This window comes from Tasmannia lanceolata, unplaced genomic scaffold (genome assembly GCF_043159265.1).
Source record: "Tasmannia lanceolata isolate RefF3 unplaced genomic scaffold, GAP_Taslan_0.1 ptg000011l, whole genome shotgun sequence".
NCBI classification, from domain to species: domain Eukaryota; kingdom Viridiplantae; phylum Streptophyta; class Magnoliopsida; order Canellales; family Winteraceae; genus Tasmannia; species Tasmannia lanceolata.
The window spans coordinates 25210643-25236823 of record NW_027518688.1 but is presented as its reverse complement, the minus strand read 5'-3'; the positions used below and the strand labels follow the sequence as shown (position 1 = coordinate 25236823).

General features: G+C 36.6%; 1 protein-coding gene across 2 annotated transcripts; it reads right to left on the bottom strand.

The window, feature by feature from the left end:
• Positions 1-24546, bottom strand: LOC143886770 (ras-related protein RHN1). Of its 2 annotated transcripts, none has more exons than XM_077390886.1 (8): positions 24346-24546; positions 24185-24262; positions 9616-9783; positions 9321-9369; positions 8935-9008; positions 1786-1879; positions 1056-1156; positions 1-279 (listed from the first exon to the last, which is right to left on the bottom strand). In XM_077390886.1, the coding sequence occupies exons 1-7, from the start codon at positions 24382-24384 to the stop codon at positions 1056-1058; spliced, it is 603 nt and encodes a 200-aa protein (XP_077247001.1). In that variant the 5' UTR covers positions 24385-24546; the 3' UTR covers positions 1-279. The 2 variants fall into 2 exon arrangements, with proteins under 2 accessions (XP_077247001.1, XP_077247000.1); XM_077390885.1 differs by having other exon boundaries at positions 1-282; positions 24346-24545.
• Positions 24547-26181: the final 1635 nt, after the last annotated feature.

Sequence of the window (26181 nt, the reverse complement as noted above, 5' to 3'; positions counted from 1 at the left end):
TTACGGACATAAAAATGGAACATTGAATTACACCATACTGTTTTATATTCAACAGACTTGTAGGCACACAACTACTTATTTACAGTGTTCATCAGAAACATCTCCAGAAGTTTAAACAAAGAAAAGTCAGAGCCCCTCCTTAATGTCAGGAAGGGGAAGACCCACTCATATATTTGCCCTTGGGTATCATTTCATGACTTCATGAAGTCATTCCAATTCCAAAAAGCACAAACACTGTTCACCACTTCTTCCAAGTCGTGCATTTGAAGACTTTATAACCTGCTGGAAATACAGCATTTCAAGTGAAAATTTGTAACTTCAATATACAAACATTTATGCATAACTAGCATTGGATGCTTGACTGTCACAGTCCCACATGATGTTGCATTGGTTCCCACACAAATGCAACATCCATTAAGAATTATCTCAGATTTTGGCCTAAAGTTAGTGAAACAACCAATTACTCCAAAAGCTTAAGCTGTTGGAGAAGGCATTATTTAATCTTTTATACTTTAATACTCCCCCTCAAGTGTGGCCCCTCTTTTGGGTTGGCCATTACATGTGGATTTTTTTATCATCAAGGAGTTGTTTGGTTTTGAACCTAGACCTGCCGTGAGGCAATAGCTCTATACCATGTGAAACAACCAATTACTCCAAAAGCTTAAGCCATTGGAGAAGGCGTATTTAATCTTTTATAATTGAATAAAAACTTATACCAAAATACACCAACTAGCTTAGTGTATCTATTTTTTATCTTTCTCATTTTCTTTACCAAAAGAACATGTAGTAATATTAAAAAAATTAAGGAATGCTAGTTGCAGAAGCAAGGTCTGCAGATGATCCAAAACATGCGGCCATGTCTTCACATTTACTGTGTTTGGGGATCAAAACACAGATAACATTTTTGATATGTAGCGTGTCTGCATGTTTGAGGTGCACCTGCAACTAGCATTCCTCATTGAGGCAGCATTAGGTGTATACATTTGATTAAGTTTCTGAGGAAAAAACAAAAACCTAAAAAAGGAAAGAAGTAATCTAAAGCTATACGGTAATACCTAGGAACAGCATGCTGAGGCTCGTGATCTTTCTGCTGGCCTATCCATTAGAACCATGCCTGTTGGATTCTGAGCAGGCTGAGCTCGAGGCAACCTTTTTGCTGTTTCAACAGAACAAAAATTCTGTCATTAACAAGAAAAATGATTCCATTCAAAAAAAAAATGATTGCTAACATGAACAAAAGCTAGAACAGTCATAACCTACAGTCGGGAAATAGAGCAATATATTCGGGTATCGTTACAGACCCACCCGCTTATATACTACTGTGATTTCAGTGATGAAGCAACGGTCATATAAATTATGCATCGAAATATGATCCACACAAATTTCTGTCTAGTTCAACAATACTACAGGTGATTGAATCAAAGAGAGTTATCAAACTCTGATATCAATCATGTCATAGTGATACCAACCAAAGGTGGGAAGCAAAAAACGAGTGAAACAAGGCATGACCATGGTTTTAGATTTCGGTTTCGGTAAATATTTCGGTGTTGACCGAAACCAAAATTTCGGCTGAAATCCGGTAAGGTGATACGAACTCATTTTATTGAAATTTCGGTTTCGGTGTTGACTGAAATTTCGGTCGAAATTTAAAACCATGGGCACGACTACAACAGGTCTTGCCTAGCCAAGTTGCACAAGAGGTCCACTGTCCAGAGTAATATGGTTTATCGCCAAAATCAAACACTATAGTTTCCCTAGTTCTGCGAGAAGGAAATTAAAACTCACCAATTTCATAGAATATGTCATTCACATTAATAGCAGTTTTGGCAGAGGTTTCTATGAAGAAAAGACCATTCTCCTCGGCATATGCACGTGCTTCCTGAACAGCAGACAGCAGCAACATTATGCACGTTAAGCAATCAACAAACCATTTAGAACGGGGAAGCAAACAATACGCATTCATCTCTTGATATATCAAGAAAAGCAGATGATATTTCAAAGAGGAATGCTAGACTCACAGGCGGGCAAAGCCAGGGCTCCCCCATTGGTAGAATTCCATTTAAGATGGCACAAAATATTGTGATCATAACTGTCTTTAATGGAATTTGACCAAGGGTCAATGCTTACGAAACAATGGATAGCAGGATAGGTAACATGCAACAACCAGACAGCTTGCAATTGTCAAGACTCAAGCCACCAAGTTCAAAATGCCAAAACACAACCATCCTTACATGGTAGGGAAACAGAAATGGGGAACAGCAAACGAAATAAAAGAAGAAGAAATGGGAATAATTTTAGTTATAGGAAATACATTCAGGGTAAAAAGGACCTATGATCATTCCTTAGAAAAATTATTAGTAAGATTTACCAGCTCTATCCCATGATAGACGATAGTATGGCTATGGTTTGAAGTTCGAAAATAGGCACACTGAAAAACAATAAAAGAGGATTGTTCCAAATTGCAAGAAGACAGTCATTTCTCGCCAATTCCCATTGTCCCACCGTCTTCAATTTCCCTCTAGGGCCTGTTTGGATACCTCATATTTTCTATTTGGATCTGGAATTGAGATTTGAATACAAAAATGAATAGATCCGCCAGCTCATGTTGAGGAAGACATAGAGGGAAGGGGGTACTTCCAACTGGAGGGGAGAGGTTCAGGAGCCAAGAGGGTGAAGGAAACTGCCAGATCTGTAGATTTCCAATTACTTATTTCCACAGCATATTTGGAAATCTGATTTTTTTCACTGCCAGTCGCTGATTTGGAAATCAAAGGATTTGATCCGGATCCAAATCATAACACAAAACAGGCTGCAAATGTGAGACATCCAAATCAAAATCTTCTCGGCATCCAAACGGGCCCTTAATGACAGATATTCCCCTTTTCCCTACTGGATTCCTAAATTAAGAACCATTGCCCTGTATCCTTGGTTCAAAAAACAACGCATATAGCAAAACGACATAGGCATGCACTACTTTGGATCACAAAAAAAAAAAGAGGATTCAAGGAATCGTACATCTAGAAGTGATTTAGCATGGTGTTTAGGGGTGCAACTTGGGTCGGGTCTGGTTGAGCTTTTGCTAAAAAATGAATAGGAATCAACCCGAATCTGACCTGATTTTAAGGTAAAGCTCAACCCGAGTTCCCAAAAATCAGCCCGAGTTGCACAACTAATGGTGTTCTTGGATAGCCATTACTTGTGTATGACTTTATTCATATTAATTATGCATTCCTTTTCTTATTAATTTAGGATAAGATTGTAAATATTGTGGATATGGGGTCTATCTTTTAATGGATATCAACCTCTTCCGATGTACAAGATTATCTGATCTCTCCCTCCAGAATAAAAGGTTGCATGTGTTGTCCTTATAGGATACAGATTGTGTCCTTTGGGCAGAGAAAATAAGCTGTTTCCTTCAGCACAAGAAAACAGATTCAAAGTGGGCTGTGCAGGCTGCCATGTTCAGCAGCAACTAGCAACCAAGGGTGGAGGCAATCTGGGATATACAATTGGCACCGTGTAATAAATTAATTTGGAGACTCCAATATCAATGATTTACCTGGCTAGGCTACTAGGCTTCCACTTTCCGGACAACATAATTGTTTACCTCATAGAAGCAGATTCCTCCATCCCACTTCATTTCCCATTCACAAATCTACACATTAGGAGCTACAGCTTGGCAAATTCACGCTATTATTTAACAGATTTAAACCCTTATCTTGATAGATTACCCTCTTGCATTGATAGGTATATAATTAAGAACTGACAGATTAACATTTTTTAACAAATCTGTGGATTGGTATCACTTGTACAAATGAATAGTTGTGAGATCAAACATTATCATCAAAGTCATGAATTGGTCAAGATAGTCATTAATCTGTACCAAAAGATTTGGGACTCTAATATTTGATAGCTTCAACAATCAGTCTTGACTTTTGAATCTTTATAAACTTTCAAACATTTCAGTAAGCATATATTTAATTCAACTAGCCACTAAAGTTGTACTAAAGTTTGTTTAGATGACAATGCCTATTTGATGAAGCACAACCTTGATAAATTATAATTGAGAACATTGAGTGCATGCAGTCAATATATGCAACCATGTTACAAATTAGTGAAACAGATTAGATTTTAGCATAAGATATACTAATATATAAGTAAAAAGTAATACTAGTTGCTAAGAAACAAAGATAAAGTTAATTTTATTTAAATATCAGTTTTGATATTGCAAACAATAATCCTTATTCATGATTATTTAGGCCCCGTTCGTTTAAAATTCTGACTACTGATCGTGAGTCCAATACCGATTATTGGACTCAATTGCATTTAATTTTGAGTCCAATAAACGGTATAGAACTCATAATCGGTTGTCATAATCTTAAGGCCCTGTTCATTTGAGATTATGACAGCCGATTGAGAGTCCCAAACCTATTATTGGGCTCAAAATTACATTTAAATTTGAGTCCAATAATAGGTTTAGGGCTGACAATCGGTTGTCATAATCTCAAAAGAACAGGACCTAAAAATGGCGAAATTATAATCAAAGGAATGGACTTCTATGAGGCCTAATGGTGTTACATGTAGAAAACTACAAATATAAACTTAGTAAAACATCATATACAATGATGGCAAATTGCAATTAAGATTTTCTATCCAATAGATGGAGCAGGGAAGCAGGATTCGTACCTGAGGGTGGGGATTCGCGATTCCCCGAATCGCGAATCGGAATCTTGATTTGATTCGATTCCCCGATTCTGGGGAATCCCGAATCGATTCTGTCGGAACCCCGATTCCCAATTTTGGGAACCTCGATTCCCAATTTATGAAAACCCCGATTCCCACTTTATAGGAACCCCGATTCCCAGGCGATTCCCTGCGAATCCCCAGCGAATCCCAACTCCCCAGCGACTCCCAGCGATTCCCCGGCGAATCTACAGCGAATCCCCGGCGATTCCCCGACGAATCCCCGGCGAATCTCTGGCAAACCCACGATTCCCGCTTCCAACCATCCCAGGAGCCTTCGATTCCCGCTTTTGAATCCCGAATCGAGTCCCGCTTTCGATTCCCGCCTTGGCAACCTTGAGATGGAGTGCCCACTCCAATGTAACTATATTAAGTTTACAATAGAAAATCATTTACAAGAGCATGAAACATCAACCATGCACAAAGAGGGTAAAACATCAACCATGCACTTGAAAGAATAACACAAATCTACCACCGAAGTTAATTAAGTTGCCAAGAGCAGAAGATACAACAATTTAAAACATTTTAAAATACCTATAAATGAATGGGAAATACAAATAGTTATATAAACTAGTTTTTTTTTTTCCTTTTTGGAATAGCTAGTTATATAAACTAGTTAACTATGGACGTTAAATAGAAAGAACATTTAACTATCTTAAAATCTTTATACTCATTTTAAATGTCTCTCTTAATATAGTATAATATATTAATTATCAAATATATACACCAACAACCACTTTCTGATCCTAGCCTTCAACACCACTCCTGCACTCTTGTTCTCACCCTACTATTGGCTTCCAGCATCAATAAATTGTACAAAACATAATGAAAACCATGGATTTATTAAAGGGAAGTGATATTTACGCCCCTTTTGATCACCAGGGACACCCAGTGTCAGTGTATCAATGACAAAAAGGGAACTAATGTACTTGATGTCAGAAAAATCCATTGGCTATGATTGCAACATACACTGGCAATGGGTGTCCCTGGTGATCAAAAGGGGCGTAAATATCATTTCCCTTATTAAATCATCCAAGATGCAAAAGGTAGATGGAGCTCCAAAACCCCATACCTATGGTTCCCATGAGATGTGTCCCTAATCATTAAAAGGGGCATGCTAAAATCACAAAACAATTACTGGAAGCAACAAAAAAGAAATAAATAAGAATAAAAGGAGAATTTTCCTCCCCCACAAAGCAAGCATAGTATCAAAGGCTTAGCAATTCCATTAGCTTAAACCGTGATGAACTTGCACTTAGCACCACTATGCTTGGCACAAGTCGGCCATCTACCTGACTAGAGTAATACTAAGATGAAATGAACACAAAAAATTCAGAGAGAGAGCTTCTATTACTTGGAGAATGCTTACAACTTTATGAGGTGATTTACAAATGAGGGGCTCTCCTCATTTTATAGGCCTCAAGGAACTTTAGACCCCTTTCTAAACACTTCTTTTTCTAGAGTACTCTAAGAATATTCCAAGTACATTCTTTACAAAATATATAACCCTCTTCTAGAATATTTACATAATTCTAAAGACTTCTTCTACACATGTATAGAAGGTTATATAAATTCCTACATAATTCTAGTGATGTCTTAAAGGCTCTAGAATTCTCTACATAATTCTAGGTGTCTACATACTTCTAGACTTCTCCAAGAAACTTCTACAAAACTTTAGACTTCTGGAAGGTTCTTCACCACTCCGTACTAGTCTTGAGCCTCCCATATGCCTATAAAAAGAGATGTGGTGAGCCAAATCGTCACCCCGTGGCAATAGCCTCAAATTTTGTTCAATTAAAAAGAGTCCTCAAAAGATTTTCTGCGAACTAGAGTAGCATGGTTGAAGGCATCGTTCTTGAAGTGTCCATAGCATAATCATGTTTCAAAGTGGTGCCCTTAGCTTAATTGTGAAAGAATTGAAGGGACCAAGAGATGTTTGGAGCAATGTTAAAAAATGTGAACTAATTCAATCGTTAACTAGACCTGATCAGCTCCATTGCAACTCTATGGAGTCAAATAAACTTGTCCGCCTACCCTAAAACTTGACAACTCAATCATTGACTTGCCCAAGTCAACATAGTTGTGCCTTGGGAATATTCTTGAGCAAACATGAGGTTTTAAACATTGGTTTGGGGGGAACCACCCTTCTAAGGGGATGAAACTAAACTTTGAGAGAAATATCAAACACAACCCATGATAGAATGTTTAGAAGCATGCAAGGTTTTAAATTTCGGTTTACGTTGCCATGAAAACGGATTAGAAATTTAAGTGAAAATCCTATAAAATTATAGAATGTATGTAAAAATATACAAATGATAGAATTTTAAAATGAAACTTCATGAAATGCTAGAATAAGCACAAACATGGACTTAAAAACCATCAAATAAGTGAGACAACCATCCATAATGGTTTAACAACATCGAACAAGTTGTCACCTAAGTTATCAATTTCGTTTCGTTTAGGCTGAAATGGCTGAAACATTTCATTCTTGTCTGAAAATGGAACAAAATACCTTCGTTCCATTCCAGCTAGAATTTTTTTCCGTTTCGTCCCTATTTCGACCGTTTACGAAACGGTCATTATAAAAAAAATTACAATTTTGCCGCTTAACGACTCTTTTTGGTTTTACCCTTATGTTTTTAGCTTTTTTTTATCGTATTATAGCCATTTAAAAGGTGTTTTCCATCCTTTTTCCTCAAACATGAAAAACCCGATATAAACCAACATGAACTCTATATAAACCCATCTAAGCCCTGTTAATTTCCTTTCCTTTATTGATGCATCGCAATAAATTCAATGTTTAAGTAATAAAATGTGTTTTTTATTAAATTTGGTTCATATAATAGTTTCTTAATTTTTCTAGCAATTTTCTATTTTTTTTTTAAATTTAAAATTTTAACTGTTAAAGCAAAATCTCCAGTTGTAGTATTTTCCAAAACGAAACACCGAGACGGCCGAAATGTTCCGTTCCACTGACCATAACGAAATGGCAAACGAAACAGAATCGATAACTAAGATTGTCATGTATGTCTAACAGTTCATTATATACCACATTCATATGTGATTCAAATAAATATTTATAGATAATACATACACCGCATTTCACATGCAATTCATATAAATTTAATTATGCAACATATATTGATATAAGATACTACTAATACCCTTACGGTTTTGGTTTCAGTGTGTATTTCAGTTTCGACATGCGTTTCGGTGGGTGTGGAGATGAAAACATTTCTAAGCTGGTGAACTACTAGTTTCTATAACACAACCGGAGTTGGTACCGGTTCCTTCAAAATGGGATCAAGATTCTAAAAGAGTCGAGCCACCACGCATTCTTTGGCAATAAGTCAGAGGTCCTCTTCACCAATTTTGGAGCAGTTAATTTCATTACTGCAATTGAATCTGAAGACTAAGACCTTTCAAATCGGATAAGGAATCTAAACACACTTTGGATCAGCATTGACTCGATCAATTTCTTACTATTGATGAAAAGAGAGACTGTCCCTCTATAGAACCTCTATTGAAAATTTCAAAAGTTCGCCCAGGAAGGTATTCTGATTGATTGGCCTGATTGATCTTTTCTGGCCTTGCAGCTCGACTCTAAAGGGAAGCGCATCGCATCTTGATTCTCTCTCTTATTTGGCCCCCCATTTAATCTGCTGACTCAACCTGCTGTGGGGCCAAAGAGGCAATCTCTCCCAGCTTAAACCTCCCTAAACCCAAACTCGGAAGTGGACTTCAAAGAAAAGGGAGAGATTGATACGGTTTCCCGATTGGAGATTCATGGATCACAGACGGTATCTCCCCATGGCCTGCCTTATGACTCAAAGCTGAGAACAGCTGAGATCTCAGTCCTCCTACTGGAGTCCATACTATACTAAGGGCCACTAAGTTGAAACATTGCGCTCTCACAGAGTATTTTACTGAATGGATGGGATGAAAAAGATGGGTAGAAGTTATTCCAACCATTACAATGATGTAAAAAGTGCATTTACAGTTTCACACATTCGTAAAATAACAACAAGAATAATGCTTTTCCTTGGCCTATTTTAAGGCTGCACAAACAGATAGTCACTACTGGAACTTTTAAAACAAGGTGATGAATTCAATAGGTATTCAAACAGGAAGCATCGCCAACATTATACCCAACCAAAAAACAAATCCAAAGATCAAAGATAATACACTCACCTCTGCTGTCACCTTCCGTTTGTCTTCCAAGTCAGCTTTATTTCCAGCTAGTGCCATCACCATGTTTGGGTTACCTGAATCAGTATCGAAATGCATCAAAATTAAAGTAACAATACGGAAATTATTCAACTGATTCGAGTTATTACAACTGATCCTAAAGTGTAAAATGCAACAGCAAATGTAAAATAGAGAAATCTAAGTATATACAACACAAAAACAAGGAAAAAATGAAAAAACTCAGAATCAAATATCAGATAAGGCCCAACCCAATTCTTATCCTTCTATTATGTCTATTCAAATTGAGAATTCACTTTCATAAACACCAGAGAACGAAAAACATTAAAAAACCAAAATCTAATAGACTAACGGATTACAATTGTGCGCACCTTGTTTCTGGAGTTCTTGCACCCACTTCTTTGCCCGCGCAAACGACTCCTACATTAAAAAGAAAAGATGAATGATCAATAGGGTAAAGGGAAAATCACCAGATCCCCATCTCTAATTAAGACTACTAAACAACCAAACAGAGAGATACGAACATCTACATGCTACCTAACATGTAAAACTACCCACAAAAATTCAAGCAAATGAAATCACTTCCCAATAAAATTAAGCACCAAAAGAATCAAATTGAACTAAACAGATAGATTTAAACAAAAAATAAATAAAAAAACATCATACCGTAGTAGTTATATCGTAGACTATGATGGCAGCGGCAGCACCTCTGTAATACATTGGAGCCAAGCTATGGTACCTCTCCTGCCCTGCTGTATCCCAAATCTCAAATTTCACAGTCGTATCGTCCACCGCTAATGTCTGCGAAAAGAATGCCGCTCCGATTGTCGACTCCTGTAATTCAACAATCAAATAACAGAAAACCCCAACCCTTATAAGAAAACAATCCATAGAATGATACGTGCATATAATTATGGTGTTTATGGGGTAGTTGTAATGTAGTTATTATGTGATTTAGGGTAGTGGGTGTTAGTTGTTGATGATGTGTCTGGTAAGTGGGAAATGGAAATGAAGAGAAGGAAAAAAATGAAACTTTGTTTTAGAAGAGTCATGGTTACTCTAAAATTGGACCTCAGTTGATATGATATCTGCATATTATTATGGTGTTTATTGGGTAGTTGTAATGTAGTTATTATGTGTTTATGGTTTATGTGTTTTAGGCTAGTGGGTGTTAGTTGTGGATGATTTGTCTGGTAAGTGGGAAATGGAAATGAAGAGAATTTGGCATCAAAGAAACTTTGGTTTAGGAGAGTCATGGTTCCTCTCGAATTGAACCTCTATGAGGTCCGGTTGCATCGAATCAACCCGTCCTCACTCTTTTTCTATCGTTTTTCTTCATTTATTTGTGTTACGGCCAATTAGTCACGTAACATAGAAATTGTAGAAATTACAGAATCCTTTCACAGATCAAATCATGTTCTCAAAATGAAACCTTAGAAGCCAATGGAATTTACCTAGAATTCAAGGAACTGCCCCAAACCCATATTTAAAAAAAACCTTAGAAATTACATAATCGTTTCAAAGAACAAATCAAGTTCTCAAAAGGAAACCCTATAAGCTGATGGAATTACTGGAATTCAAGGAAATGGCCCCTAACCCTTATTAAAAAAATCCATAGAAATTAAAAGATCAAATCAAGTTCTCAAAAGGAAACCCTATAAGCCAATGGAATTACTGCCCATGGATAAATTTGCACCTACACGGACGTAGGTGCGTACATGCGAAACCCTAGAAATTACAGAATCGTTTCAGAGATCAAATCAAGTTATCAAAAGGAAACCCTAGACGCCAATGGAATTTACTTAGAATTTAAGGAACTGGCCCCAAACCCATATAAAAAAAAAAACCCTAGAAATTACATAATCGTTTCAAAGAACAATTCAAGTTCTCAAAAGGAAACCCTATAAGCTGATGGAATTAATGGAATTCAAGGAAATGGCCCATAACCCTTATTAAAAAAATCCATAGAAATTAAAAGATCAAATCAAGTTCTCAAAAGGAAACCCTATAAGCCAATGGAATTACTGCCCATGGGTAAATTTGCACCTACACGGACGTAGGTGCGTACATGCGAAACCCTAGAAATTACAGAATCGTTTCAAAGATCAAATCAAGTTATCAAAAGGAAACCCTAGAAGCCAATGGAATTTACATAGAATTCAAGGAACTGGCCCCAAACCCATATAAAAAGAAAAAACCCTAGAAATTACATAATCGTTTCAAAGAACAAATCAAGTTCTCAAAAGGAAACCCTATAAGCTGATGGAATTACTGGAATTCAAGGAAATGGCCCCTAACCCTTATTAAAAAAATCCATAGAAATTAAAAGATCAAATCAAGTTCTCAAAAGGAAACCCTATAAGCCAATGGAATTACTGCCCATGGGTAAATTTGCACCTACACGGACGTAGGTGCGTACATGCGAAACCCTAGAAATTACAGAATCGTTTCAGAGATCAAATCAAGTTATCAAAAGGAAACCCTAGAAGCCAATGGAATTTACATAGAATTCAAGGAACTGGCCCCAAACCCATATAAAAAGAAAAAACCCTAGAAATTACATAATCGTTTCAAAGAACAAATCAAGTTCTCAAAAGGAAACCCTATAAGCTGATGGAATTACTGGAATTCAAGGAAATGGCCCCTAACCCTTATTAAAAAAATCCATAGAAATTAAAAGATCAAATCAAGTTCTCAAAAGGAAACCCTATAAGCCAATGGAATTACTGCCCATGGGTAAATTTGCACCTACACGGACGTAGGTGCGTACATGCGAAACCCTAGAAATTACAGAATCGTTTCAAAGATCAAATCAAGTTATCAAAAGGAAACCCTAGAAGCCAATGGAATTTACATAGAATTCAAGGAACTGGCCCCAAACCCATATAAAAAGAAAAAACCCTAGAAATTACATAATCGTTTCAAAGAACAAATCAAGTTCTCAAAAGGAAACCCTATAAGCTGATGGAATTACTGGAATTCAAGGAAATGGCCCCTAACCCTTATTAAAAAAATCCATAGAAATTAAAAGATCAAATCAAGTTCTCAAAAGGAAACCCTATAAGCCAATGGAATTACTGCCCATGGGTAAATTTGCACCTACACGGACGTAGGTGCGTACATGCGAAACCCTAGAAATTACAGAATCGTTTCAAAGATCAAATCAAGTTATCAAAAGGAAACCCTAGAAGCCAATGGAATTTACATAGAATTCAAGGAACTGGCCCCAAACCCATATAAAAAGAAAAAACCCTAGAAATTACATAATCGTTTCAAAGAACAAATCAAGTTCTCAAAAGGAAACCCTATAAGCTGATGGAATTACTGGAATTCAAGGAAATGGCCCCTAACCCTTATTAAAAAAATCCATAGAAATTAAAAGATCAAATCAAGTTCTCAAAAGGAAACCCTATAAGCCAATGGAATTACTGCCCATGGGTAAATTTGCACCTACACGGACGTAGGTGCGTACATGCGAAACCCTAGAAATTACAGAATCGTTTCAAAGATCAAATCAAGTTATCAAAAGGAAACCCTAGAAGCCAATGGAATTTACATAGAATTCAAGGAACTGGCCCCAAACCCATATAAAAAGAAAAAACCCTAGAAATTACATAATCGTTTCAAAGAACAAATCAAGTTCTCAAAAGGAAACCCTATAAGCTGATGGAATTACTGGAATTCAAGGAAATGGCCCCTAACCCTTATTAAAAAAATCCATAGAAATTAAAAGATCAAATCAAGTTCTCAAAAGGAAACCCTATAAGCCAATGGAATTACTGCCCATGGGTAAATTTGCACCTACACGGACGTAGGTGCGTACATGCGAAACCCTAGAAATTACAGAATCGTTTCAAAGATCAAATCAAGTTATCAAAAGGAAACCCTAGAAGCCAATGGAATTTACATAGAATTCAAGGAACTGGCCCCAAACCCATATAAAAAGAAAAAACCCTAGAAATTACATAATCGTTTCAAAGAACAAATCAAGTTCTCAAAAGGAAACCCTATAAGCTGATGGAATTACTGGAATTCAAGGAAATGGCCCCTAACCCTTATTAAAAAAATCCATAGAAATTAAAAGATCAAATCAAGTTCTCAAAAGGAAACCCTATAAGCCAATGGAATTACTGCCCATGGGTAAATTTGCACCTACACGGACGTAGGTGCGTACATGCGAAACCCTAGAAATTACAGAATCGTTTCAAAGATCAAATCAAGTTATCAAAAGGAAACCCTAGAAGCCAATGGAATTTACATAGAATTCAAGGAACTGGCCCCAAACCCATATAAAAAGAAAAAACCCTAGAAATTACATAATCGTTTCAAAGAACAAATCAAGTTCTCAAAAGGAAACCCTATAAGCTGATGGAATTACTGGAATTCAAGGAAATGGCCCCTAACCCTTATTAAAAAAATCCATAGAAATTAAAAGATCAAATCAAGTTCTCAAAAGGAAACCCTATAAGCCAATGGAATTACTGCCCATGGGTAAATTTGCACCTACACGGACGTAGGTGCGTACATGCGAAACCCTAGAAATTACAGAATCGTTTCAGAGATCAAATCAAGTTATCAAAAGGAAACCCTAGAAGCCAATGGAATTTACATAGAATTCAAGGAACTGGCCCCAAACCCATATAAAAAGAAAAAACCCTAGAAATTACATAATCGTTTCAAAGAACAAATCAAGTTCTCAAAAGGAAACCCTATAAGCTGATGGAATTACTGGAATTCAAGGAAATGGCCCCTAACCCTTATTAAAAAAATCCATAGAAATTAAAAGATCAAATCAAGTTCTCAAAAGGAAACCCTATAAGCCAATGGAATTACTGCCCATGGGTAAATTTGCACCTACACGGACGTAGGTGCGTACATGCGAAACCCTAGAAATTACAGAATCGTTTCAAAGATCAAATCAAGTTATCAAAAGGAAACCCTAGAAGCCAATGGAATTTACATAGAATTCAAGGAACTGGCCCCAAACCCATATAAAAAGAAAAAACCCTAGAAATTACATAATCGTTTCAAAGAACAAATCAAGTTCTCAAAAGGAAACCCTATAAGCTGATGGAATTACTGGAATTCAAGGAAATGGCCCCTAACCCTTATTAAAAAAATCCATAGAAATTAAAAGATCAAATCAAGTTCTCAAAAGGAAACCCTATAAGCCAATGGAATTACTGCCCATGGGTAAATTTGCACCTACACGGACGTAGGTGCGTACATGCGAAACCCTAGAAATTACAGAATCGTTTCAAAGATCAAATCAAGTTATCAAAAGGAAACCCTAGAAGCCAATGGAATTTACATAGAATTCAAGGAACTGGCCCCAAACCCATATAAAAAGAAAAAACCCTAGAAATTACATAATCGTTTCAAAGAACAAATCAAGTTCTCAAAAGGAAACCCTATAAGCTGATGGAATTACTGGAATTCAAGGAAATGGCCCCTAACCCTTATTAAAAAAATCCATAGAAATTAAAAGATCAAATCAAGTTCTCAAAAGGAAACCCTATAAGCCAATGGAATTACTGCCCATGGGTAAATTTGCACCTACACGGACGTAGGTGCGTACATGCGAAACCCTAGAAATTACAGAATCGTTTCAAAGATCAAATCAAGTTATCAAAAGGAAACCCTAGAAGCCAATGGAATTTACATAGAATTCAAGGAACTGGCCCCAAACCCATATAAAAAGAAAAAACCCTAGAAATTACATAATCGTTTCAAAGAACAAATCAAGTTCTCAAAAGGAAACCCTATAAGCTGATGGAATTACTGGAATTCAAGGAAATGGCCCCTAACCCTTATTAAAAAAATCCATAGAAATTAAAAGATCAAATCAAGTTCTCAAAAGGAAACCCTATAAGCCAATGGAATTACTGCCCATGGGTAAATTTGCACCTACACGGACGTAGGTGCGTACATGCGAAACCCTAGAAATTACAGAATCGTTTCAAAGATCAAATCAAGTTATCAAAAGGAAACCCTAGAAGCCAATGGAATTTACATAGAATTCAAGGAACTGGCCCCAAACCCATATAAAAAGAAAAAACCCTAGAAATTACATAATCGTTTCAAAGAACAAATCAAGTTCTCAAAAGGAAACCCTATAAGCTGATGGAATTACTGGAATTCAAGGAAATGGCCCCTAACCCTTATTAAAAAAATCCATAGAAATTAAAAGATCAAATCAAGTTCTCAAAAGGAAACCCTATAAGCCAATGGAATTACTGCCCATGGGTAAATTTGCACCTACACGGACGTAGGTGCGTACATGCGAAACCCTAGAAATTACAGAATCGTTTCAAAGATCAAATCAAGTTATCAAAAGGAAACCCTAGAAGCCAATGGAATTTACATAGAATTCAAGGAACTGGCCCCAAACCCATATAAAAAGAAAAAACCCTAGAAATTACATAATCGTTTCAAAGAACAAATCAAGTTCTCAAAAGGAAACCCTATAAGCTGATGGAATTACTGGAATTCAAGGAAATGGCCCCTAACCCTTATTAAAAAAATCCATAGAAATTAAAAGATCAAATCAAGTTCTCAAAAGGAAACCCTATAAGCCAATGGAATTACTGCCCATGGGTAAATTTGCACCTACACGGACGTAGGTGCGTACATGCGAAACCCTAGAAATTACAGAATCGTTTCAAAGATCAAATCAAGTTATCAAAAGGAAACCCTAGAAGCCAATGGAATTTACATAGAATTCAAGGAACTGGCCCCAAACCCATATAAAAAGAAAAAACCCTAGAAATTACATAATCGTTTCAAAGAACAAATCAAGTTCTCAAAAGGAAACCCTATAAGCTGATGGAATTACTGGAATTCAAGGAAATGGCCCCTAACCCTTATTAAAAAAATCCATAGAAATTAAAAGATCAAATCAAGTTCTCAAAAGGAAACCCTATAAGCCAATGGAATTACTGCCCATGGGTAAATTTGCACCTACACGGACGTAGGTGCGTACATGCGAAACCCTAGAAATTACAGAATCGTTTCAAAGATCAAATCAAGTTATCAAAAGGAAACCCTAGAAGCCAATGGAATTTACATAGAATTCAAGGAACTGGCCCCAAACCCATATAAAAAGAAAAAACCCTAGAAATTACATAATCGTTTCAAAGAACAAATCAAGTTCTCAAAAGGAAACCCTATAAGCTGATGGAATTACTGGAATTCAAGGAAATGGCCCCTAACCCTTATTAAAAAAATCCATAGAAATTAAAAGATCAAATCAAGTTCTCAAAAGGAAACCCTATAAGCCAATGGAATTACTGCCCATGGGTAAATTTGCACCTACACGGACGTAGGTGCGTACATGCGAAACCCTAGAAATTACAGAATCGTTTCAAAGATCAAATCAAGTTATCAAAAGGAAACCCTAGAAGCCAATGGAATTTACATAGAATTCAAGGAACTGGCCCCAAACCCATATAAAAAGAAAAAACCCTAGAAATTACATAATCGTTTCAAAGAACAAATCAAGTTCTCAAAAGGAAACCCTATAAGCTGATGGAATTACTGGAATTCAAGGAAATGGCCCCTAACCCTTATTAAAAAAATCCATAGAAATTAAAAGATCAAATCAAGTTCTCAAAAGGAAACCCTATAAGCCAATGGAATTACTGCCCATGGGTAAATTTGCACCTACACGGACGTAGGTGCGTACATGCGAAACCCTAGAAATTACAGAATCGTTTCAAAGATCAAATCAAGTTATCAAAAGGAAACCCTAGAAGCCAATGGAATTTACATAGAATTCAAGGAACTGGCCCCAAACCCATATAAAAAGAAAAAACCCTAGAAATTACATAATCGTTTCAAAGAACAAATCAAGTTCTCAAAAGGAAACCCTATAAGCTGATGGAATTACTGGAATTCAAGGAAATGGCCCCTAACCCTTATTAAAAAAATCCATAGAAATTAAAAGATCAAATCAAGTTCTCAAAAGGAAACCCTATAAGCCAATGGAATTACTGCCCATGGGTAAATTTGCACCTACACGGACGTAGGTGCGTACATGCGAAACCCTAGAAATTACAGAATCGTTTCAAAGATCAAATCAAGTTATCAAAAGGAAACCCTAGAAGCCAATGGAATTTACATAGAATTCAAGGAACTGGCCCCAAACCCATATAAAAAGAAAAAACCCTAGAAATTACATAATCGTTTCAAAGAACAAATCAAGTTCTCAAAAGGAAACCCTATAAGCTGATGGAATTACTGGAATTCAAGGAAATGGCCCCTAACCCTTATTAAAAAAATCCATAGAAATTAAAAGATCAAATCAAGTTCTCAAAAGGAAACCCTATAAGCCAATGGAATTACTGCCCATGGGTAAATTTGCACCTACACGGACGTAGGTGCGTACATGCGAAACCCTAGAAATTACAGAATCGTTTCAAAGATCAAATCAAGTTATCAAAAGGAAACCCTAGAAGCCAATGGAATTTACATAGAATTCAAGGAACTGGCCCCAAACCCATATAAAAAGAAAAAACCCTAGAAATTACATAATCGTTTCAAAGAACAAATCAAGTTCTCAAAAGGAAACCCTATAAGCTGATGGAATTACTGGAATTCAAGGAAATGGCCCCTAACCCTTATTAAAAAAATCCATAGAAATTAAAAGATCAAATCAAGTTCTCAAAAGGAAACCCTATAAGCCAATGGAATTACTGCCCATGGGTAAATTTGCACCTACACGGACGTAGGTGCGTACATGCGAAACCCTAGAAATTACAGAATCGTTTCAAAGATCAAATCAAGTTATCAAAAGGAAACCCTAGAAGCCAATGGAATTTACATAGAATTCAAGGAACTGGCCCCAAACCCATATAAAAAGAAAAAACCCTAGAAATTACATAATCGTTTCAAAGAACAAATCAAGTTCTCAAAAGGAAACCCTATAAGCTGATGGAATTACTGGAATTCAAGGAAATGGCCCCTAACCCTTATTAAAAAAATCCATAGAAATTAAAAGATCAAATCAAGTTCTCAAAAGGAAACCCTATAAGCCAATGGAATTACTGCCCATGGGTAAATTTGCACCTACACGGACGTAGGTGCGTACATGCGAAACCCTAGAAATTACAGAATCGTTTCAAAGATCAAATCAAGTTATCAAAAGGAAACCCTAGAAGCCAATGGAATTTACATAGAATTCAAGGAACTGGCCCCAAACCCATATAAAAAGAAAAAACCCTAGAAATTACATAATCGTTTCAAAGAACAAATCAAGTTCTCAAAAGGAAACCCTATAAGCTGATGGAATTACTGGAATTCAAGGAAATGGCCCCTAACCCTTATTAAAAAAATCCATAGAAATTAAAAGATCAAATCAAGTTCTCAAAAGGAAACCCTATAAGCCAATGGAATTACTGCCCATGGGTAAATTTGCACCTACACGGACGTAGGTGCGTACATGCGAAACCCTAGAAATTACAGAATCGTTTCAAAGATCAAATCAAGTTATCAAAAGGAAACCCTAGAAGCCAATGGAATTTACATAGAATTCAAGGAACTGGCCCCAAACCCATATAAAAAGAAAAAACCCTAGAAATTACATAATCGTTTCAAAGAACAAATCAAGTTCTCAAAAGGAAACCCTATAAGCTGATGGAATTACTGGAATTCAAGGAAATGGCCCCTAACCCTTATTAAAAAAATCCATAGAAATTAAAAGATCAAATCAAGTTCTCAAAAGGAAACCCTATAAGCCAATGGAATTACTGCCCATGGGTAAATTTGCACCTACACGGACGTAGGTGCGTACATGCGAAACCCTAGAAATTACAGAATCGTTTCAAAGATCAAATCAAGTTATCAAAAGGAAACCCTAGAAGCCAATGGAATTTACATAGAATTCAAGGAACTGGCCCCAAACCCATATAAAAAGAAAAAACCCTAGAAATTACATAATCGTTTCAAAGAACAAATCAAGTTCTCAAAAGGAAACCCTATAAGCTGATGGAATTACTGGAATTCAAGGAAATGGCCCCTAACCCTTATTAAAAAAATCCATAGAAATTAAAAGATCAAATCAAGTTCTCAAAAGGAAACCCTATAAGCCAATGGAATTACTGCCCATGGGTAAATTTGCACCTACACGGACGTAGGTGCGTACATGCGAAACCCTAGAAATTACAGAATCGTTTCAAAGATCAAATCAAGTTATCAAAAGGAAACCCTAGAAGCCAATGGAATTTACATAGAATTCAAGGAACTGGCCCCAAACCCATATAAAAAGAAAAAACCCTAGAAATTACATAATCGTTTCAAAGAACAAATCAAGTTCTCAAAAGGAAACCCTATAAGCTGATGGAATTACTGGAATTCAAGGAAATGGCCCCTAACCCTTATTAAAAAAATCCATAGAAATTAAAAGATCAAATCAAGTTCTCAAAAGGAAACCCTATAAGCCAATGGAATTACTGCCCATGGGTAAATTTGCACCTACACGGACGTAGGTGCGTACATGCGAAACCCTAGAAATTACAGAATCGTTTCAAAGATCAAATCAAGTTATCAAAAGGAAACCCTAGAAGCCAATGGAATTTACATAGAATTCAAGGAACTGGCCCCAAACCCATATAAAAAGAAAAAACCCTAGAAATTACATAATCGTTTCAAAGAACAAATCAAGTTCTCAAAAGGAAACCCTATAAGCTGATGGAATTACTGGAATTCAAGGAAATGGCCCCTAACCCTTATTAAAAAAATCCATAGAAATTAAAAGATCAAATCAAGTTCTCAAAAGGAAACCCTATAAGCCAATGGAATTACTGCCCATGGGTAAATTTGCACCTACACGGACGTAGGTGCGTACATGCGAAACCCTAGAAATTACAGAATCGTTTCAAAGATCAAATCAAGTTATCAAAAGGAAACCCTAGAAGCCAATGGAATTTACATAGAATTCAAGGAACTGGCCCCAAACCCATATAAAAAGAAAAAACCCTAGAAATTACATAATCGTTTCAAAGAACAAATCAAGTTCTCAAAAGGAAACCCTATAAGCTGATGGAATTACTGGAATTCAAGGAAATGGCCCCTAACCCTTATTAAAAAAATCCATAGAAATTAAAAGATCAAATCAAGTTCTCAAAAGGAAACCCTATAAGCCAATGGAATTACTGCCCATGGGTAAATTTGCACCTACACGGACGTAGGTGCGTACATGCGAAACCCTAGAAATTACAGAATCGTTTCAAAGATCAAATCAAGTTATCAAAAGGAAACCCTAGAAGCCAATGGAATTTACATAGAATTCAAGGAACTGGCCCCAAACCCATATAAAAAGAAAAAACCCTAGAAATTACATAATCGTTTCAAAGAACAAATCAAGTTCTCAAAAGGAAACCCTATAAGCTGATGGAATTACTGGAATTCAAGGAAATGGCCCCTAACCCTTATTAAAAAAATCCATAGAAATTAAAAGATCAAATCAAGTTCTCAAAAGGAAACCCTATAAGCCAATGGAATTACTGCCCATGGGTAAATTTGCACCTACACGGACGTAGGTGCGTACATGCGAAACCCTAGAAATTACAGAATCGTTTCAAAGATCAAATCAAGTTATCAAAAGGAAACCCTAGAAGCCAATGGAATTTACATAGAATTCAAGGAACTGGCCCCAAACCCATATAAAAAGAAAAAACCCTAGAAATTACATAATCGTTTCAAAGAACAAATCAAGTTCTCAAAAGGAAACCCTATAAGCTGATGGAATTACTGGAATTCAAGGAAATGGCCCCTAACCCTTATTAAAAAAATCCATAGAAATTAAAAGATCAAATCAAGTTCTCAAAAGGAAACCCTATAAGCCAATGGAATTACTGCCCATGGGTAAATTTGCACCTACACGGACGTAGGTGCGTACATGCGAAACCCTAGAAATTACAGAATCGTTTCAAAGATCAAATCAAGTTATCAAAAGGAAACCCTAGAAGCCAATGGAATTTACATAGAATTCAAGGAACTGGCCCCAAACCCATATAAAAAGAAAAAACCCTAGAAATTACATAATCGTTTCAAAGAACAAATCAAGTTCTCAAAAGGAAACCCTATAAGCTGATGGAATTACTGGAATTCAAGGAAATGGCCCCTAACCCTTATTAAAAAAATCCATAGAAATTAAAAGATCAAATCAAGTTCTCAAAAGGAAACCCTATAAGCCAATGGAATTACTGCCCATGGGTAAATTTGCACCTACACGGACGTAGGTGCGTACATGCGAAACCCTAGAAATTACAGAATCGTTTCAAAGATCAAATCAAGTTATCAAAAGGAAACCCTAGAAGCCAATGGAATTTACATAGAATTCAAGGAACTGGCCCCAAACCCATATAAAAAGAAAAAACCCTAGAAATTACATAATCGTTTCAAAGAACAAATCAAGTTCTCAAAAGGAAACCCTATAAGCTGATGGAATTACTGGAATTCAAGGAAATGGCCCCTAACCCTTATTAAAAAAATCCATAGAAATTAAAAGATCAAATCAAGTTCTCAAAAGGAAACCCTATAAGCCAATGGAATTACTGCCCATGGGTAAATTTGCACCTACACGGACGTAGGTGCGTACATGCGAAACCCTAGAAATTACAGAATCGTTTCAAAGATCAAATCAAGTTATCAAAAGGAAACCCTAGAAGCCAATGGAATTTACATAGAATTCAAGGAACTGGCCCCAAACCCATATAAAAAGAAAAAACCCTAGAAATTACATAATCGTTTCAAAGAACAAATCAAGTTCTCAAAAGGAAACCCTATAAGCTGATGGAATTACTGGAATTCAAGGAAATGGCCCCTAACCCTTATTAAAAAAATCCATAGAAATTAAAAGATCAAATCAAGTTCTCAAAAGGAAACCCTATAAGCCAATGGAATTACTGCCCATGGGTAAATTTGCACCTACACGGACGTAGGTGCGTACATGCGAAACCCTAGAAATTACAGAATCGTTTCAAAGATCAAATCAAGTTATCAAAAGGAAACCCTAGAAGCCAATGGAATTTACATAGAATTCAAGGAACTGGCCCCAAACCCATATAAAAAGAAAAAACCCTAGAAATTACATAATCGTTTCAAAGAACAAATCAAGTTCTCAAAAGGAAACCCTATAAGCTGATGGAATTACTGGAATTCAAGGAAATGGCCCCTAACCCTTATTAAAAAAATCCATAGAAATTAAAAGATCAAATCAAGTTCTCAAAAGGAAACCCTATAAGCCAATGGAATTACTGCCCATGGGTAAATTTGCACCTACACGGACGTAGGTGCGTACATGCGAAACCCTAGAAATTACAGAATCGTTTCAAAGATCAAATCAAGTTATCAAAAGGAAACCCTAGAAGCCAATGGAATTTACATAGAATTCAAGGAACTGGCCCCAAACCCATATAAAAAGAAAAAACCCTAGAAATTACATAATCGTTTCAAAGAACAAATCAAGTTCTCAAAAGGAAACCCTATAAGCTGATGGAATTACTGGAATTCAAGGAAATGGCCCCTAACCCTTATTAAAAAAATCCATAGAAATTAAAAGATCAAATCAAGTTCTCAAAAGGAAACCCTATAAGCCAATGGAATTACTGCCCATGGGTAAATTTGCACCTACACGGACGTAGGTGCGTACATGCGAAACCCTAGAAATTACAGAATCGTTTCAAAGATCAAATCAAGTTATCAAAAGGAAACCCTAGAAGCCAATGGAATTTACATAGAATTCAAGGAACTGGCCCCAAACCCATATAAAAAGAAAAAACCCTAGAAATTACATAATCGTTTCAAAGAACAAATCAAGTTCTCAAAAGGAAACCCTATAAGCTGATGGAATTACTGGAATTCAAGGAAATGGCCCCTAACCCTTATTAAAAAAATCCATAGAAATTAAAAGATCAAATCAAGTTCTCAAAAGGAAACCCTATAAGCCAATGGAATTACTGCCCATGGGTAAATTTGCACCTACACGGACGTAGGTGCGTACATGCGAAACCCTAGAAATTACAGAATCGTTTCAAAGATCAAATCAAGTTATCAAAAGGAAACCCTAGAAGCCAATGGAATTTACATAGAATTCAAGGAACTGGCCCCAAACCCATATAAAAAGAAAAAACCCTAGAAATTACATAATCGTTTCAAAGAACAAATCAAGTTCTCAAAAGGAAACCCTATAAGCTGATGGAATTACTGGAATTCAAGGAAATGGCCCCTAACCCTTATTAAAAAAATCCATAGAAATTAAAAGATCAAATCAAGTTCTCAAAAGGAAACCCTATAAGCCAATGGAATTACTGCCCATGGGTAAATTTGCACCTACACGGACGTAGGTGCGTACATGCGAAACCCTAGAAATTACAGAATCGTTTCAAAGATCAAATCAAGTTATCAAAAGGAAACCCTAGAAGCCAATGGAATTTACATAGAATTCAAGGAACTGGCCCCAAACCCATATAAAAAGAAAAAACCCTAGAAATTACATAATCGTTTCAAAGAACAAATCAAGTTCTCAAAAGGAAACCCTATAAGCTGATGGAATTACTGGAATTCAAGGAAATGGCCCCTAACCCTTATTAAAAAAATCCATAGAAATTAAAAGATCAAATCAAGTTCTCAAAAGGAAACCCTATAAGCCAATGGAATTACTGCCCATGGGTAAATTTGCACCTACACGGACGTAGGTGCGTACATGCGAAACCCTAGAAATTACAGAATCGTTTCAAAGATCAAATCAAGTTATCAAAAGGAAACCCTAGAAGCCAATGAAATTTACATAGAATTCAAGGAACTGGCCCCAAACCCATATTAAAAAAAAACCCTAGAAATTACATAATCGTTTCAAAGAACAAATCAAGTTCTGAAAAGGAAACCCTACAAGCTGACGGAATTGCTGGAATTCAAGGAAATGGCCCCTAACCCTTATAAAAAAAAATCCATAGAAATTAAAAGATCAAATCAAGTTCTCAAAAGGAAACCCTATAAGCCGATGGAATTACTGCCCATGGGTAAATTTGCACCTACACGGACGTAGGTGCGTACATGTGAAACCCTAGAAATTACAGAATCGTTTCAAACATCAAATCAAGTTATCAAAAGGAAACCCTAAAATCCGACGGAATTACCTACAATTCAAGGAACTGGCAACTTACCCTTATAAAAAAAAATCCATAGAAATTACAAAAACACTGAAAATGAAACCCTAGAAAGCAGATGAATTTACCTGGAATTCAAGGAATTGGCCCTTGACGAAGCGCAAGACGAGGCTCGACTTGCCGGCGCCCATGTCGCCCAGAAGAACCTGTGAAATCGAGATCGGAATCAGAGTCAAGATCAAACACTAAAAAACATCCGGAGAATGGAAAGAGAATTGAGTTGACTCACGAGCTTGGCATTGAGATTGTTGTTGCCTATGGTGGCCATGACAATTACAGAAAGAAAAAAAAAAAGCTTCGATTTTTGCAAATAGAGAGAGAATAGGATGGGATTATATGAAGAGAAATGGTTTTGGTTTTGGGCTTTCTTGGAAACTCGTCGAGGGAGCGAAGAGAGACGGAAGAAAAGACGAGAAAATAAAATGACGATAATGTCCACGGATTCAACGAGGAAACGTGACGTGCTTGACACCTTATTTTGAAAGGGAAATGAGATCCGCACTCCCTTATTTTGAGAGTGGCACTCTTCTTCTCCTCCTCATTTGATACTTTTCTTACTAGTAAAAATGCAGTAATGCACGTGCATCCATTTAAAATTATACATACCACATCATAGGTTGATCTAAACCGTCCATGTGATGTGATGGAACACAACATCAATAAGTTGTGCCCATAAAATCATTTCCTTAGGCTGATTCTAGCCTTCTAATCTATAGAGGTTTCCATGATTGTTGTTCCTCTTAAGGTGCCCAGAATTCGTCAATATTTTCAAAGGTGTCCTGCATTCGTAATATCAACATTTCTCTAATTTGACCCGCACATAGTGAATAAGGAAAAGTAGTTTTTTCGCCATTGTTAGGAGTGTAACTTGGTTGTTAACCCGACCCAATTCGGATTGGGTTGAGTCGGGCTGACCCGATTTGATATGGTACCAATTGTTGACCACCTCAACTCAAGCCGGGTTCTTTTGGATCTTGAGAACCAATAGTGAGTCACCAATAATCACTTTTTAACTCACAATCGGTTCTCAAAATCCAAACCAAACAGGGACTAACAATTAATAAAGGGAAATATTATCCGCACTAGTATATTTTGATGATCACACTTCTCACTTTATTCAAGTACGATATGGGCCGCACTATAGGATTATCCAAACCGTCCATTGTGGACTGTGGAGACTATTTGAATGTTGAAAAAGAGAAACACGCATATACAGAACTTCTTCAGATGGAACCCAAATTCGGGTTTCGAGTTGCCCGACAGCCCAACCCGACCCGACCCTATTTCCAATTGGGGTTGATTTTTCCCAACCCAACCCAACCCGATTTGCGAAAAAGCTTAACCCGACCCAACCCAAATTCGGGTTGAACCCGACCTTTGTGGGAACATCCAAGTAACAACGACGGTTTGAAATTATATATAGTGCTAATGTCCTCACTACCATATTTTATAATGGCACTACTCACCGTATTTTGATGATGACACTCTTCACTCTATTAAAATGTACGGTGTCGGTACTTTTCGTATGTAGATTACGATTTTATCCTGAAATAATCTCTCATAGAGATAGATGTTAGATATTAGCAAAGGGGTTAATGGTAAAACAATAATGCTGATGTGTAAATCCTAGACAAAAAGAAAAGAAATTTCTTTTGGATGGGCCACTTCCTACATAGGTCGTGCCCCAAAAATAATTTTCATAGGTTTATCCGAACCCTCTAATCTATATTTTCATAGGTTGATCTAAACCGTCCATGTGATGGAACACAACATCAATCGATTGTGCCCATAAAACCATTTCCATAGGTTGATCCTAGCCCTCCAATCAATATAGGCTTATCCTAGCCCTCCAATCAATATAGGCTTATCCTAGCCCTCCAATCAATAGGGGTTTCCATAATTGTTGTTCTTCTTCAGGTGCCCGGAATCCATCAATATTTTGCAAGTGTCATGCATGAGTAAGTTCCTCTTCAGGTGCCCGGAATCCATCAATATTTTGCAAGTGTCATGCATGAGTAATATAAAGTAGTTTTTTCGTCATTGTCATATGTCTTTACCTCTTCTT